The following is a 16,759-nucleotide window of genomic DNA, read 5'->3' on the forward strand; positions in this document are numbered from 1 at the left end:
CTGAAGTTCACAGACAACTTGTCAAAGAATGTGGCGCCGACGCAATTGACAGAAGAACCATCGGCAGAATAAACAAGCAGTTTGATGAAACCGGCAAGATTCTTCACAAACAGTCACCAGGTAGGCCACGTACTGTTCGAAATGAGGAAAGCAGAGCGGTCATTCAAGAACAAGTCGACAGCAACACACCATTATCATCTCGTCGTTTATCAAACGTCACCAACATAAGCCGATCATCGATTCGAAGAATACTAAAAGACCTTAATGCGAAACCATACATACCCAGATTATTTCACCAACTATCTGAGGATGATTTTGACAGGTGTGTTGAGGCATGTGAGACATTTCTTGGGTTAATGGATATGGACAATGATTTGCAGAACAGGATCTGGTGGTCAGATGAATTCAAGTTTACTTTATCTGGTTCTGTGAATCGTAATAACAGCGTGATATGGGCAGTAGACAACCCACGATTTACTGTTGAGCACAACGTCCAGTATCAAGCTTATGTCAGAAATGCCGTCTCGGAAGCATTTCTTCTGGAGGCATTGTTGGACCAATATTTTTCGAAGAAAATGTGAATGCTGCAAATTACCTTCTAATGTTGAAGCAGCATGTATTTCCCTCTAAATGATGGCCAAACGTGGTTCATGCATGATGGTGCGCCTGCTCATTATGCTGCCAGTGTACGCCAGGCCCTTGATTTGAACTTTACAGACAAATGGATTGGCCGTCATGGTCTCGTTGAATGAGCACCATCGTCTTGTGATTCAACACCCTGTGTTTTCTTCCTTTGGGGTTTCCTCAAACACAAAGTGTATGCGAGGATTCCTACGACCCTTAGATACTTGAAACAATTCATCCGTAATGAGACTGCTGCCTTAACGACTGAAACATGCAGAACTGCGTGTCAGAGTGTTTCGTCATGGCTGCAGCTGTACATAGACAATGAAGGAAAGCAGTTTGAACATTTGAACTGATCTGTTTCATGTATATTAGACTGATTAGACTGTTTAACGAGTAATCATGTTTTGTTTTGCATTAAAGAACAATAATAAACTTAGTTGTTTGTTGTAGGTATCGCTCTTCAAAATGTGCCCAGGGTTTCTGGACCACCCTATATATATATATATATATATATATATATATATATATATATATATATATATAGACAGTAATTGAAATTCTTTTTGGGGCATATATACAGTATATTCAAAGCAAAATGTGATTACAGTATGCCACAAAAATAATTTTATGGTGCACAGGGTGTCCCAGAAAACATATCACTTTTGTTGCATTCTACAGCACAAACACACCACAGTACGGTCCAGGAAAGCCGAATATGGTTACAGTAATGCCCATTTTTTCAAGTGCACAGTGCGTTCCAGAAGAAAGTATCAATGTGGAATTTTCCACCAGAGGGCGTCAGTACCAATGCTCGTGTATATAAGCAAGTCTGTTTGTTTGTTAATTTGGTCATTATACGTTTTGAAACCCTTGGCTTAGTTTCCCCAAAAGTCGCTGTACTGTGCTGCATTCGTTTTACAGGAAGAAGGTTGTCACACTAAAAACTTTAAATTCTTAGTCAAATTGGTGTAAAGAAAACCAAAACATGAAATAATGGTGCTTTGGATGTTCTAGGGTCTGTATGTCACATGTCCCCTTTGGCTGGGAAGGAGTGGAGCTTGGACTGCATGTGCATGTTTGAAGATCATTGCTCTGTGGGAAATCGAACTGATTACATTTAAATATTTAAATATTTATTTTTCGTATGCTGAATGGGAATTCATTTACAAAGGGTCCATAGTCTCCACGGTCTTACACTGAGTTTAATGAGTGGTCACACAATTCTATACAACCTTAAACAAGACACGAGGCCATTTGGCCCATCATTGCCATGTTGCACTCTCGAGTTTTTTTTTGCTGCAGGTGTAAAACATCCATTTCTGGACTCAAACTTTCTCTTCTGGGTGTTTCTTTCCTCCACATTTCCCTCTGTTGTGTCCCTCCACTCTACTGTTGGTGTGCTTCCTTTCATTCCACTGTGTTCTTGTATTTATGGCTTTGCTTATTCATGACTTGATCTCTGAGTTAACAACAACCTTTGTGATGCTTTACTAAAGTCTGAATAACCCAATCTTAATCGGGCAGCCCAACTTGTAGTGTATAAAATATGGACTGATTTGAGTTGAACACAGCCTGGAGTGAGATGATAAAGGTTGAGGACGTCAGATAACAGAAAGGGTGAAAAGAGGAACTATATGAAGGGTGAAAAGAGGAACATTGCAATGCCCAGTGCTTACATGACCACATGCGCGGCAATGATGACGACGACGTGTTATGGTGTTGAATAGTTCCTTGCACTTCATACACATCGTCGTATCCATGTCGTGGATCCACTGCGGAGCTCGTTTCCCCAGTTCAAAGAGCTGCATCACACACACACACACACACACACACACACACACACACACACACACACACACACACACACACACATTGCCACCAGGATTATCAAAAAATTTCCATTGTCTATAATGTAGTCCCACCAGTGTCAATTCTACAGAAAAACTCTTCCACACTTATTCTGTCTATAAATATGCAATTTGGTGTCTGTCTGTCTGATTATTTTTGACCGCGATACATTCAATCGTTATTTATCTAATTTCAACCAAACTTGACAGGAGGACTAAGGGTCACACAATAAAGGTTGTAGCAAATTAATTTACCCCCATCCCCAAGGGGTTTTCTCTGCCGAGGAGGTTTTCCCACCAATGGGTTTGCGTTTTGAGGTGTACGTATATCCATGTTAAGATAGCTTTATCATGGCGTTTTTCCAATGACGCTTCTAATAACAAAACTAATGATAAAAGCATAACATGAATCTTATTACAAAACAAAATACTAATAATATCCTCCCCTCCCCAAGAAGTGTTTTCTCCTTGAACAAACGCCATGTCAACCTTTATAAATACCTCATCGTGCTGTTTTTGTGGGAGCAACGGCCCCTACCAGAAGTAAAAATATTATGAACCACAAACACGTATGATTACCTTTTTAAACAGTCGCTAATGTTGTTTAACACTAAACTGAAAGAAATCTGGAGGAATCCTGACATCCGTGAGGAAATTTTTACTTATGGAACTGAGCAAAGATCTACTGTAATCTATATACACCATAAAGGTTAATAACATGACCCTTCTGCCGCTCCTACAGTGAGCGGGTGTACTAGTTATCTTAAACATTTCAATCAAATCCACTTGTAATCACCTCCTTCCTTATGTACAAAGTATCGGTGCTTTCAGCTGCAACTCATAGCTTAGTCTAGCTAGCTCTGGGATCAATGTCGTTGCTCTATGCTGAACCCTTTCTACGGCAGCTATGTCCTTCCTCAGATGTACTGACCAAAACAGCATACAATAATGCAGACGAGGCCTCACTAAATTTCTACACAGTGCAGTACACACTAGCACTATGTCTTTTGATTTATCATTTATCCCCCAACACACATACTATATATTAAATGATACTAGCAGGTACATCCATGACCAGTGACGAGAAGAGGAGTCCCCTTCTCGGCCCACCTTATGTGGGCAATGTGCTGCGGCACAGTCTTGGAGATGCACTTTATAATTTTTGTAATTTTTAAAGAAATGTTATTGATCACAACATATCATACTCCATATCATAAGATAAAGGAAGATGATTTGTAATACCAGCTACCACCAAAGGTAGCGCTATTTCCACCACGTCAATTTTGGAGTTTCGGTGAAATCCACTTTTGCTCCATTAAATATGTTTGGAATATGTTTGGCATTTCCCACTCGAGCTAAGTTTTATTTTTTTTGTGTCAATCATTTGTAGTTACATAAAAGAAAGTTATCCTATAAGATTGCAAGTAACAGCATTGACAGCCCCATTGTCAGTTATAGTGGGGCGGCTTAGCCCAAATGTTCAAAAGAATTGTGCATTTTGTGAAACAAGCACCAAATTTGGCACAAATGTACATTAATATGTTGCGAACATTTTCAGATATTGGGCCACTTGAAATTCCGTAATTTTTTTTTTCAAATTTTTTCAAATTTCGTAATTTCAAATTTTTCGGGTGACACCGTCACAATTTCGGTCTTCGAGGCCGGCCGATAGGCAAAGTGTGACCGGAAGGGACGAGGTTCTCCTGACCACGTGGCCCTCGATCTGGGAAGCGAGAGGCGTTCCATTAGTGGACGCGCCCCTCACGCCCGACTTTTGGGCAGCCCCGGCAGGCCGTTTGTTTTGACGTTCCGTGACAGGCCCCGCACCCCCACCTCCGGGCCGACCGGAAGCTTGTGCTGAGTACATCATACCTGAACAACTCAGTGAGGCAGAACACAGCAGTGCACACCAGGGTGACCCCTTCAGTGCATAAACCAATTAACCTGTCCACTGCAGGGCATATAGAAATGAAGTTATTTTCTGCATATAATAATAATATAAGTTCAGTTCTATATAACAATTTCTGTTATCACCACTACCACTACAACTACCACTACTACAAGCTTTGTCTGGAATTTTGTGGACTAACAGACAAACAGACATACAGACAAGCTGGGATCAAAACATTACCTCCTTCCACCATTGAGTGTAGAGGTAAACATCATGGAAATTATATCATGCCCTAGATTTAATTCATGCTTACCCGTGTATTTGCTTCACTGGTTCACAAGGTCTTTTGCATACATGTAATTCAGACTCTCGTCTTCATTGCTGACCACACAATGTTCGCAACATATTAATGTACATTTGTGCCAAATTTGGTGCTTGTATCACAAAATGCACAATTCTTTTGAATATTTGGGCTAAGTCGCCCCACTATATCGGCCGGCCTCGAAGACCGAAATTGTGACGGTGTCACCCGAAAAATTTGAAATTACGAAATTTGAAAAAATTTGAAAAAAAGAATTACGGAATTTCAAGTGGCCCAATATCTGAAAATGTTCGCAACATATTAATGTACATTTGTGCCAAATTTGGTGCTTGTATCACAAAATGCACAACAGGTTTGCTATGCTGCTACACTATTAGGAGAAAACACCACATTATATACGTCATCCTCAAAATGTAATCCTCTGAGAAACTTGTTGCACATTTGAAAACATATGTAAAATGCCACAGTGATGCCAGCTTACTGTTTCCCTCAATTCTCAGTTTTTGGCACAGACAACAGCCTAAATGTTGTAATTGTGAGGGAATATCTCATCACAGGGCTTCCATGGCAAAGCAAGTTTGATGACCATGACATGACCCAGAAGATTTAGCAGGTTGTCCATTTTTTTTTTGGTTCTACTTTTCAACTGAGCTAGATTAACGGAGTAAAAACACTGATCATTATAGCAAAAAGAAGTCTCATTACATTAGTCAGAGAATCATTTCACCCACATGCTCAACATTTTCTTCTTTCTCTTCTTCTTCTTCTTCTTCTTCCTCTTTGCAGTGGTCTTTAAATGACTTCATATTGATCTCATATTTCGTTATCACATCCTGAAGAGCCTGTTGTGCAGACAGCGGACATCAACAGATAAATTGATTTCTAACAAGGAATTAGCTTCATATCTCTGTTTTATGCCAGGTGTTTAGCCAGGTTTGTTATTGTTATGTTTAGCCAGGTGTTGGCCTCTGTTTTATGCCAGGTGTTTAGCCAGGTGTTGGCTTAGCGGTTAGGGTGCCGGCTTGGGATCCTAGGATCCTGGGTTCAAATCCCGGTCAAATCGCTGAATTAACATCAGGTGGGTTGACTCAGCCTGGCATCCTTCCGAGGTCGGCAAATTGAGTACCAGTTCACTGATAATTCCTGTGTGGCACAAGAGGCGACTAACAGGGTTGGTGGCAGGAAGGGCATCCGGCCATAAAACATTGCTTCAAAAAGGGGACCACGGTGCCCGAAAAAGGCCATCCCCTGCTCTGCAGGGAAAATGGCCTCTAAAAAAGGTGGTTCTCTGTTTTATGAACCCTGAGCTGGAATTGTCTTACAATTTCATTTTTCTCTTTCGAAGTACGACTGTATTTCCTTTGGTTTGCCTCCTCAAATCCTTGGCATTTGTTAATTACTCTCCTCATTATTATGACACTTTTGTTTTTAAAGAGCTTCTCATCTCCAAATGTAAAATATTTATGTACTTACCTCCATCCATTCCTGCTTCTCTTTCTGAGTTCTGCATGAAATAAAAGTTGTTTAAAACTGATATACAAACATGACAAGAACCATGCAGTGTTTTACAATTCTATATTTCATAACTTACTCTAGAGGTTTAAAGTTGGACATCAAGGAAACTTTTTTCTATTGCTTTTTAGCACATATGTATACACCTGCTATAAAAAACAGCATATACATCTTCCTGCTATATATACGTATGTACCTGGAGCCATTGTACATTGAGGGCTATGTGGCTATGTGGATACTGGCAAGATTTAACCGGCTCGATGGGCCTAATGGCCTCTTCCTGCATCGAGGTTCCTTGTGAAATTGCTTTGAATCTATCCTCTATCTGCCGGGGGTGATGTGCTGACTTAGTCTCGAATTATTGACCAAACAGCCTTTCTCATCCAAAGGCAATGATGACAAACTGTTACCCTTGCCATTGGAACAGTTAGCTCTGCATTGGACTGCATCACAAAGTGTTTCACAAGAAGCATGGAAAATTGTGGGACAGTGTGACAGTGAGACCACTCCAGAAACATCAAATATGTAACCCACAACAGTGAAAGAAGAGTTGTAAAGTGAGCGATTCTCCAGTTGGTTACCACATCTACTTGCACCTGTTTGTGGATGTAAAATATTTCTGAATTTTCAATGGATTTAGAAAGCTTCAGATTGGTTTGTTGATCCAGAGTGAAACTCACCTGGTCTGGATGTCAAGTGCCCTTTGCTTGCCATATATGTGAAACGTAGATGCCTCTTCATTTTTCATATCATCTACAACCTGTTGGTGTTAAATAATTTGAAAAAAGAAAAATTATGAAGACGAAAAGATGGATTTTTATCACATGAGAGCAGAATTGGAATGTTGGTAGCAGGGATGTTTATAAAAATCAAAATTTTGAAATAATGTAAGTAGACAATGTGCCAAGATATTAGGATATTTAAATGGATTTTAAGGGGGAACATGAAATGAAGGAGGATGAAAAAAGGAGATCGTGAATAGGTGTAAAACACATCAAAGGTGTTTCATTATTAAAATGTCCTGATAACAATTTGCAATCTTACCTTAAGGTCAGCAATATCAAGACACGTGCGAACAGAGAACTTGGTTCGCATGAGCCGCATCTTAGGAACACAGTGCAGCAGCATGTTGTTGAACTGTAGACAAATAAAGAGAGAATCTACACAAGTAATATAAAGACTAAGGAACAAGAAAAACTGGTCCAAAACTAGAACGGCCCTCGGTAGAGCGCATACCTTCGCCAGGATGAACAGTTTACGTTTTGTATCCCACTGATAGGCCGGATCTGGATCCGGACCTGAACCAAAGTCTAATCGGCTTGTTCTTGCACCTAACCAACCTATCCACCAAGTTTTGTCATAACCCGTCCACAACTCTTCGAGATATCGTGTTATATATCGTTTTAAGCTCTCTCATTCAATGGTGAACAATCAGTTAAAATTTCGAATCGGGATCCAGATCTTCACCAAAATCTAATCAATTCGTCCGAGTCAAGCACCCAAATCGGCAACCAAGTTTCGTCCGAATCTGTCCATAGCTTTTTGAGATATCTTGCTCACAAACAGACAAACAAGAAATATGTCGTGCATAGCACGGTACTTACAAAATCCTTAAAATAAGTTGTTGACCTTTGGCCATGTTGTTGACCTGAAAAATAATTGATGGTTGAATTCAGGGATCTGATATAAAAAATACTCTTCAAATTTAAAGTCAATCGGATGAAAATTGAGGATTTTAGAAATTTAACCAAAGTTGTTGACCTGTGGCCTATGTTGACCTTTTGGCATACCTTGACCTTTAAAATATTGGTTGTTGAATTCAATTATCATGTATGCAAATCCTCGTCAAATTCCAAGTCAATCAGATGAAAATTAACGATTTTAGAAATTCGGCCTATGTTGACCTTTTCACCTTTAGACCTCAAAAATAATTAGTGTTTGAATTACGTGATTGGATATGCAAATCCTGTTCAAATTTCAAGTAAATCGGATGAAACTTGAGGATTTTAGAAACTTCACCTAAGTTGTTGACCTTTTGGCCTATGGTGACCTCAAAAATAATTGGTGGTTTAATTCAGTGACCTGATATGGAAATCCTCTTTAAATTTCAAGTCAACCGGATGAAAATTGACGATTTTAGAAATTCCACCCAAGCTGTTGCCCTTTGGCCTATGTTGACCTTTTGGCCTATGTTGACCTCAAAAATAATTGTTGGTTTAATTCAGTGACCTGATATGCAAATCCTCTTCAAATTTCAAGTCAATCGGATGAAAATTGACGATTTTAGAAATTCTACCTAAGCTGTTGCCCTTTGGCCTATGTTGACCTTTTGGCCTATGTTGACCTCAAAAATAATTGGTGGTTTAATTCAGTGACCAGATATGCAAATCCTCTTCAAATTTGAAGTCAATCGGATGGAAATTGAGGATTTTAGAAATTTGACAAAGTTGGTGATATTTGGCCTATGTTAACCTATTGACCTTTTGACCCCCAAAACAATAGGCTTCTTCCTTATGACCAACTCAACCATTTGGCTGAAGTTTCATAAAGATTGGTTTAAAATTGTGACCTGTAGGTGATTGACACACAGACAGACAAACGGATAGACAGAATAACTGTGATTATGTGATTTCCTGCATATATGTCGCCCAGCATTAATGGATCATAAGAAAAAAAAGAGTGCAGAAAACTACACAAATCCACAACTCCACGAAGATGTCCTTACCAAGAAGAGATACCTCTCTTGAGGAACTCCGTTTCTGGCTGAGAGCTTGAAGATGGGTCCCTCCTTGATGAGTTCATTGCTGGGGTGAACAACATCAATCCCACCATCCAACAGCTCGTGGATTTCCAGCAGTTTTTGCATCTTCTCCTTGGGTCAGGTATTGAAGGCCACATAGCCATTATATACATCTTCACCTCTATCAGAATGACGATGACCATAACACCAGAAATGATTTATTAGTGTCCACAATTGGAGGCCAATGCATGTCTTAACGGTATAATGAAAGTGTGTGCTCTCTACCACCTGCTCCTAAATTGCCACAAATTCTGCAGTAGTCACATTGTGCTTCACCTGTACGGTGAGAACCAGAGGACAAGTCAGTTGATCTCGAATAAATTATTCGTAAATGTGATTTCTTTAACTCCAATTGTACATCTTTAGGTGGAAAAAGGCACTTCCAAATGGTTGTTTCATCAGATCGATCACCAGGGCACCTGCATGCTAGAGTATTTAGCGCAAATGCACATTGTCAATGATGGTTAATGTTTTGAGCTCAAGACAATAAATAGGGTTGCCATATTGGTTGCTGAATGCACACATGACTCGGTGACATTACCATAGCATCAAAATGATGGAGCTCTCGATTATGTGCAGAGATGTACTTCTCTAAGCAATGGCCTCCTATATTGGTGAAACTTCAAATGCTGAAACACGACATTCTATAACCATGACTGTGGTTACCTCAGTACCCCTTCAAACAGAGGTCCTTCACACCATGCTTCAGCTGGCTCTAGAATACAGATCTACTGCCACAGTTCAGCGCTCCATCACTGTCCTTGCAGCCAACTCTGCTACCCATGACAATGTATCAACTGGATCTGCTCTGCTCTGAAAAACACCCAAACTTCCAAATGTGATTCTAACATGCTCCAAGCAAACTCGACCGAGCTCCATCTGGTACTGACTCAACCCTCACTCATCTCTCCTCACTCTAACCTGCTCTGAAGACAGCACCATTTATTATGAGTCATTGATACAGTCTGTTTTCTCAACTTCATGTACATCATGCTCCTTCTGACACCCATACAGATGTTATACAACATTTACTAGAGTCTGGATAAATAGGTACCATTTGCATCTGCAATTGAGCAGGCCCTGCTTTGTGCCAATTTCATCAGAACACTCCTTTTAAGGGCATAGCAGATGTGCAAGATGGGTAATTTGAATTTTTGTTCCTTCTCCTCTCTAACTGTGTCACTGGCATAACGATGTCTGCTGTGTCTTATTATGAAACAACGCCTTATACTTTAATTAACTATTGTCAATATTCATATGAAATCATACTATCTTTTAGAAACAACAACATCTTGGTAATGAAATTTTGACAACACACACACCAACACACACACACACACACACACACACACACACACACACACACACACACACACACACACACACACCACAACCGGGTGTACTCCGGATGCCACACGGGAGGTCACGCGGATCTTTATAGTCACCACTTATGGGATGGAAGAGAAGACGGAGCACGGATAAGGAGACGTCCTGGTCCATGGGTCGTGGTTCCTTAGTTGGGTGAAGATGGATGCTTCAGGACCGGGGAAAGCTCTGTTAAATGGAGAATGGATAAGGAGACACATTGGTCGATGAGTCGTGCTTCCTAGCTGGGGAGAAGATGGATGCTTCAGGACCGGGGAAAGCTCTGTTAAATGGAGAACGGATAAGGAGACACATTGGTCCATGAGTCATGCTTCCTGGCTGGGGATAAGATGGATGCATCAGGACCGGGAAAAGCTCTGTTAAATGGAGAATGGATAAGGAGACACATTGGTCCATGAGTCGTGCTTCCTGGCTGGGGAGAAGATGGATGCTTCAGGACCGGGGAAAGCTCTGTTAAATGGAGAACGGATAAGGAGACACATTGGTCCATGAGTCGTGCTTCCTGGCTGGGGAGAAGATGGATGCATCAGGACCGGGAAAAGCTCTGTTAAATGGAGAATGGATAAGGAGACACATTGGTCCATGAGTCGTGCTTCCTGGCTGGGGAGAAGATGGATGCTTCAGGACCGGGGAAAGCTCTGTTAAATGGAGAACGGATAAGGAGACACATTGGTCCATGAGTCGTGCTTCCTGGCTGGGGAGAAGATGGATGCATCAGGACCGGGGAAAGCTCTGTTAAATGGAGAATGGATAAGGAGACACATTGGTCCATGAGTCGTGCTTCCTGGCTGGGGTGAAGATGGATGCATCAGAACCAGGGAAGGCTCCGTTGAACAGAGGATGGCAAAGGAGACGCCTTGGCTCATGAGTTACTGTTCCATGCTGGGGTGAAGCTGGATGCTTCAGGACTGGGGAAGTCTCAATTCAGTCTTTGAGACTCACGAGTGGAGATGACGACCGGTGGTGGCAACACGTACACACGCATACACTTAGTCATGGCCAAAAATATTGGCATCCTTGCACTTTTTACAAATAACTCACAATTTTCTCAAAAAATAAGTTGAAATTGACAAAAGTATTTGGTCTCCACAATTCTTTATTTCACTGATAATATTACAGAACCTTTTTTTTTGAATCAGAACTTAATATATCCTTTTAAATTAGGAAATAAAAAGAAATGGCATTGACAAAATTATTGACACCCTCGACTTAATCATTGGTAGCACGGCCTTTGGACAAAAGAACTGCAGTCAAGCACTTCCTATAGCCATGAATGAGCTTCCTACACATCTCTACTGGCAGTTTGGCCCACTCTTCTTGCGCAAACTGCTCCAGTTATTCCAGATTTGAAGGGTGCATTCTCCCAACTGCTGATTTCAGATCTCCCCACAGTTGTTCAATGGGATTTAGATCTGTACTCATTGCTGGCCACTTCAGAACAGTCCAGAGTTTTGTCTTGAACAATTCCTGGGTGCTTTTTGAAGTGTGGCTGGGGTCATTGTCCTGCTGCAAGACCCAAGACCTTCAACGGAGACCCAGCTTGCTGACACTAGGTTGAACATTGCGCTCCAAAATGCCTTGGTGATCTCGTGATTTCATGATGCCATGCGCACATTCAAGGCATCCAGTGCCAGAGGCAGCACAGCAACCCCAAAACATCACTGAACCTTCTCCATGTTTGACTGTAGGGAAGATATTCTTTTATTTGAAGGCTTCATTTTGTTTTCTGTAAACATAGAGATGATGTGCTTTCCTAAAATGCTTTAATTTGGTCTCATCTGTCCACAGGACATTCTCCCAGAAGGATTTTGGCTTGTTCAGGTGTATCTTGGAAAACTCCAGTCGGGCTTTCTCAGCAGTGGGGTCGTCCTGGGTCTCCTACCATAAACCCCCTTTCATTGAGTATTATTTGAAAAAAGTGCAAGCGTGCCAATATTTTTGGCCACGACTGCACATACATGAATCATGATTTACACATACACATGTAAGATTGTGATTTATATACTCTTATACTTATTGCAGTGCCTTCATAAAGTATTCACACCTGTTTACTTTTTTCATATTTTGTTATGGTACAGCCTGAATTTAAAATTGATGAAATTTAAATGTTTTTGCCAATGATCGTCAGATAATACCTTATAATGTCAAAGTGGAATTCTTTTTCAGAAATTTTTACAAAATAATTAAAAATAAAGTATAAAAATATCTAATTTACACAAGTATTAAACACCTTGAGTCAATACTTCGTAGAAGTGCCTTTGGCAGCGATTACAGCTTCGATTCTTCTTTGGTATGTCTATCAGCTTTGCATGTCTGGATTTGGGGAGTTTCTCCTATTCTTCCTTACAGATTTGCTCAAGCTCTGTCAAGTTGGATGGGGAGCGTCGGTGAACAGAAATCTCCAAATCTTTCCTCAGATTCTCAATGGGATTCATGTCTGGGCTTTGGCTGGGCCACTCAAGGACTTTCACGTTCTTGTTCTCACGCCATTACAGTGTTGCTTTGGCTATATGCTTGGGGTCATTGTCCTGTTGGAATGTAAATCTTCACTGCAGTGTAAGGTTCTTTGCACACTGAAGCAGGTTCTCCTCAAGGATTTGCCTGTATTTGGCTCCATTCATTGTTCCCTCTATCCTTCCAAGTCACCCAGTCCCTACCGCTGAAAAGTATCCCCATAGCATGATGCTGCCATCACCATGCATAACTGTAGTGATGGCGTTAGATGGGTGATGAGCTGTGCTCAGTTTCTGCCAAACGTAGCACTTTGCATTTAGACCAAAGAGTTCAATTTTCATCTCATCAGGCCGAGAAATCTTTTGCTTCAGGTTCTGAGTCTTTCACGTGCCTTTTTACAAACTCCAGGCAAGCGGTCATGTGCCTTTTTCTCAGGAGTGGCTTCCATCTGGCCACTCTCCCATAAGGCCTAGATTTGTGAAGTGCTGATTGTTGACCTTATGGCAGGTTCTCCCATCCCAGCCACGGAACTCTGTAGTTCTGTCAGAGTTGTCATTGGGTTCCCTGACCAAGGTCCTTCTTGCCCGGTTGTTCAGTTTGGTCGGATGGCCAACTCCAGGAATAATCTGGATAGTTCATTATTCTTTCCATTTCTTAATGATGGAGCTCACTGTGCTGTTGGGAACATTCAACACTCTATAAATTGTTTTATACCCTTCCATCCCAAGATCTTTGCTTCCTCTCAATTCTATCTCGGAGTTCTATGAACAGTTCCTTGGATATCATTGTAGTTTCTGCTTTGACAGAAACTACAAAAAGTAAGTACACCCTTGGCTCGAATAGGTGGTTTCTTTGGCAGAAACAACCTCAAGTAAGGCGTTTCTTATAACTGTCTACCAGTCTCTGACATCGACTGGGAGAAATTTTTGCCCACTCCTCCATGCAGAATTATGTCAGCTGTGTGATGTTTGAGGGGTTTCTTGCATGCACAGCTCGCTTCAAATCCCCCCACAACAACTCGATGGGATTTAGATCCGGGCTTTGACTTGGCCATTCCAGAACCCTCCATTTCTTTCTTTTCAGCCATTCCTTGGTGGATTTACTGGTATGTTTAGGGTCATTGTCATGTTGCAAGATCCACCTTCGGTTGAGCTTCAACTTTCCGACAGATGGCCTCACATTATCCTCAAGCACCCACTGGTACAATGAAGAATTCATAGTGGATTGTATGATGGTGAGCTGCACAGGCCCTGATGCAGCAAAGCTGCCACAAACCATAATATTTCCACCACCATTCTTTACAGTTGGTATCAGGTACTTGTGGTCAAATGCTGTCTTTGGTTTTTGCCAAACATGTCTTCTGGTACTGTGGCCAAATAGCTCTACTTTTGACTCATCTGTCCAGAGCACATTGTTCCAGAAGTGCTGGTCTTTGCCTAGGTGTTCATTGGCAAACTTTAGTCTTGCCTTGATGTTTTTTTCGACAGCAAAGGTTTCCTCCTGGCACACCTCCCATGTAGATCAAATTTGTGCAGCCTCTTTCTAATGGTAGACTCGTGCACTTTGACATCAACAGTGGCAAGCGCTACCTGTAGGTCCCGTGATGACATTCTGGGGTTCTTAGAGACTTCTTTCAGCATCTTGCGGTCTGCTCTCGGGCAGAACTTGCTGGGGCGGCCGGCCTGAAGAAGTTGGCAGTTGTTTGGAATCTTCTCCACTTGTAGATGATCTTCCGGACAGTCGAATGATTGATTTCAAATTGTTTGGAGATCTTTTTAAATCCCTTCCCAGACTCGTAGGCATCTATAACCTTCTTTCTGAAGGCCTCAGAGTGCTCTTTTGATCTAGGCATGGTGACGCCGCACACTTCAACAACAAAGAGCAAACCAAACGAAATGTCTGAGGTTTAAATAAGACAGGGTCCCTCCAAGAGCCTCTCTAACGATGTTCTAATCATTTGCACCTGAGCTGGTGCACCCGATTCTAATTTTAGGTATTTGAAGTAGTGATAAATGTAGGGGTGTACTTAGTTTTTCCACATGTGAAATTTTGCATTTATGTTTATTTAAATTATACAATGGACTACAAAATGTAAATGTTTCATTATATTTGTTATATTGTATCACCTTTATCTATCAATATCGTTGAAATGAAGATCAAATAGCTGTATGTTGAAATATGTTGAAAAAGTCAAAACTTTACATGGGGTGTACTTACTTTTTCATGTGACTGTATATACTGTATATATATATATATGTATTATACATACACACATATACAATGAAGAAGTGCTCTTTGAATACCCCTCCCCAAAGTAGAAAAATCAACAGAAAAATGTTTGATTGTTCTGTTTAAAGGCTAAACATTTTAAAACTTCATTTCTTTGTAAAATACAGTACAATTAAAATTCTGATGGACAAATAACTGTGGATAAATAACGTTTTATTTAATGTGTAAATGGCATCTTTCCGATTTCATGCTGAGAAATTTTCACACCACTGTTTTTATGCTGCTCTGTGTATATTTAACTCGCATTTGTTAACAATGTAAACATATGGCTCCCTGTCTTTATTGTATACATAGTGGAGGCTCATAGAAGAGCTAGTACTCTCGTACACTGAATGGATCAGGACATAACAGGACAAAAGGAACAACAGAGAGATTGGGGGGGAGGGGTGGGGAGGGGGTCAGCAACAGCAGGGCCTAAGGCCAAGCGAGGGGGAGGCAGACAAACAATGGGTGTGGGGAGGAATGGGGGGCAGGAGAGGTTGCATGGGGTGGACGACATGGATACAGAAAGAGAATCTCAGGAAGGAGAACTGTAAATTTGAAAGGAGGAGGGATTGGGGTGGGGTGGGGGGTTGGGTAATGGGGGTAGAAAAGATAATGGTTTTGGATTGGGGACAGCTGTCTTTGGAGAACCTGGAGAGTGAGATTGAAGAGAATGTGGAGGTTGGTTCAACAGGCAGGAAAAACCCAGTTTGACCATATTCACACCTAGTCTTGGTCTCACCACACCCAGTTTGATTGTGCCTCTCACCCAGGGCCGGCGCCAGACTATTTTGCGCCCTAGGCAAGGCCAGCTACTTGCATCCCCTCCCCCCCCCCAACCACCCCAAAAAAAAATGCCAACTTAGATTATTAAAAACAGATGTCTTGCAGAAAAAATAAAAAGCAGAAAACTTGAAACTGCTAAATTTATTTTAACTTGCAAGAATAAGTACCGTAAGATTTAAGTACCAAATTAGAGCAAATTAGAGCAAATAAGTACCAAATTAGAGCAGTCTCCCTTGACATATCACGTGCCTTCGATACGGTCTGGCACCCTGCTCTGCTCACCAAACTCTCCTCTTTTGGTATCCATGGAAATCTCCACACATGGCTGGCGGACTTCCTCTCTAGTCGTAGTCAACGTGTGGCCCTGAATGGGTTTCTCTCATCTCCTCTTCCTGTTCAGGCTGGAGTTCCCCAAGGCAGTGTTCTGGGCCCTGTGCTTTTTCTGGTCTTCATCAATGATCTCTCTGACTCTCTTGAAAATCCTCTCTATCTCTTTGCTGACGACTCTACTCTCTGTCGCTCCATTCTTCATCCCTCAGATCGGCAGTCTGCAGCCTCCTCACTCTCTGCAGACCTTGACAAAATCACAGACTGGGAAAACAAGTGGAACATGTCTTTCAATCCTGACAAATCTCACACTCTTACGATGTCTCTCCGAAAAGACCGACTGGACAACCCTCCCATCCACTCTCTGAAAAATCCTCTCCAAGAAGTTCTGTCACTCAAGCTTTTGGGTCTCACTATCTGCCATGATCTTTCGTGGGAAAACCACATTTCAAATTTGGCCTCCAAAGCCAGTCGCCGACTGGGCATCCTCCGTCGTGCGAAGTCCTTCCTTGGCACACCTGAGCTCCTCACCACAT

At 41.5% G+C, this 16,759-nt stretch overlaps 2 protein-coding genes across 2 annotated transcripts in view; one reads left to right on the forward strand and one right to left on the reverse strand.

The window, feature by feature from the left end:
* Positions 1-16,759, forward strand: part of LOC144892601 (uncharacterized) — a 1,198,808-nt gene that overhangs the window by 752,725 nt on the left and 429,324 nt on the right. The window lies entirely within an intron of this gene.
* The window catches only part of LOC137429748 (FYVE, RhoGEF and PH domain-containing protein 2), a 104,340-nt gene that overhangs the window by 20,133 nt on the left and 67,448 nt on the right, over positions 1-16,759 (reverse strand). The window contains exons 9-14 of the mRNA XM_078779819.1: positions 8,925-9,071; positions 7,244-7,336; positions 6,880-6,959; positions 6,161-6,191; positions 5,419-5,529; positions 2,304-2,429 (exon numbers count right to left, since the gene is read on the reverse strand). Coding sequence (XP_078635945.1) covers positions 2,304-2,429; positions 5,419-5,529; positions 6,161-6,191; positions 6,880-6,959; positions 7,244-7,336; positions 8,925-9,071 — 588 coding nt within the window. The remainder of the gene's footprint in view (positions 1-2,303; positions 2,430-5,418; positions 5,530-6,160; positions 6,192-6,879; positions 6,960-7,243; positions 7,337-8,924; positions 9,072-16,759) is intronic.

The sequence above is a fragment of the Myxine glutinosa genome, chromosome 6, assembly GCF_964187855.1.
Source record: "Myxine glutinosa chromosome 6, kmMyxGlut1.1, whole genome shotgun sequence".
NCBI lineage: Eukaryota > Metazoa > Chordata > Myxini > Myxiniformes > Myxinidae > Myxine > Myxine glutinosa.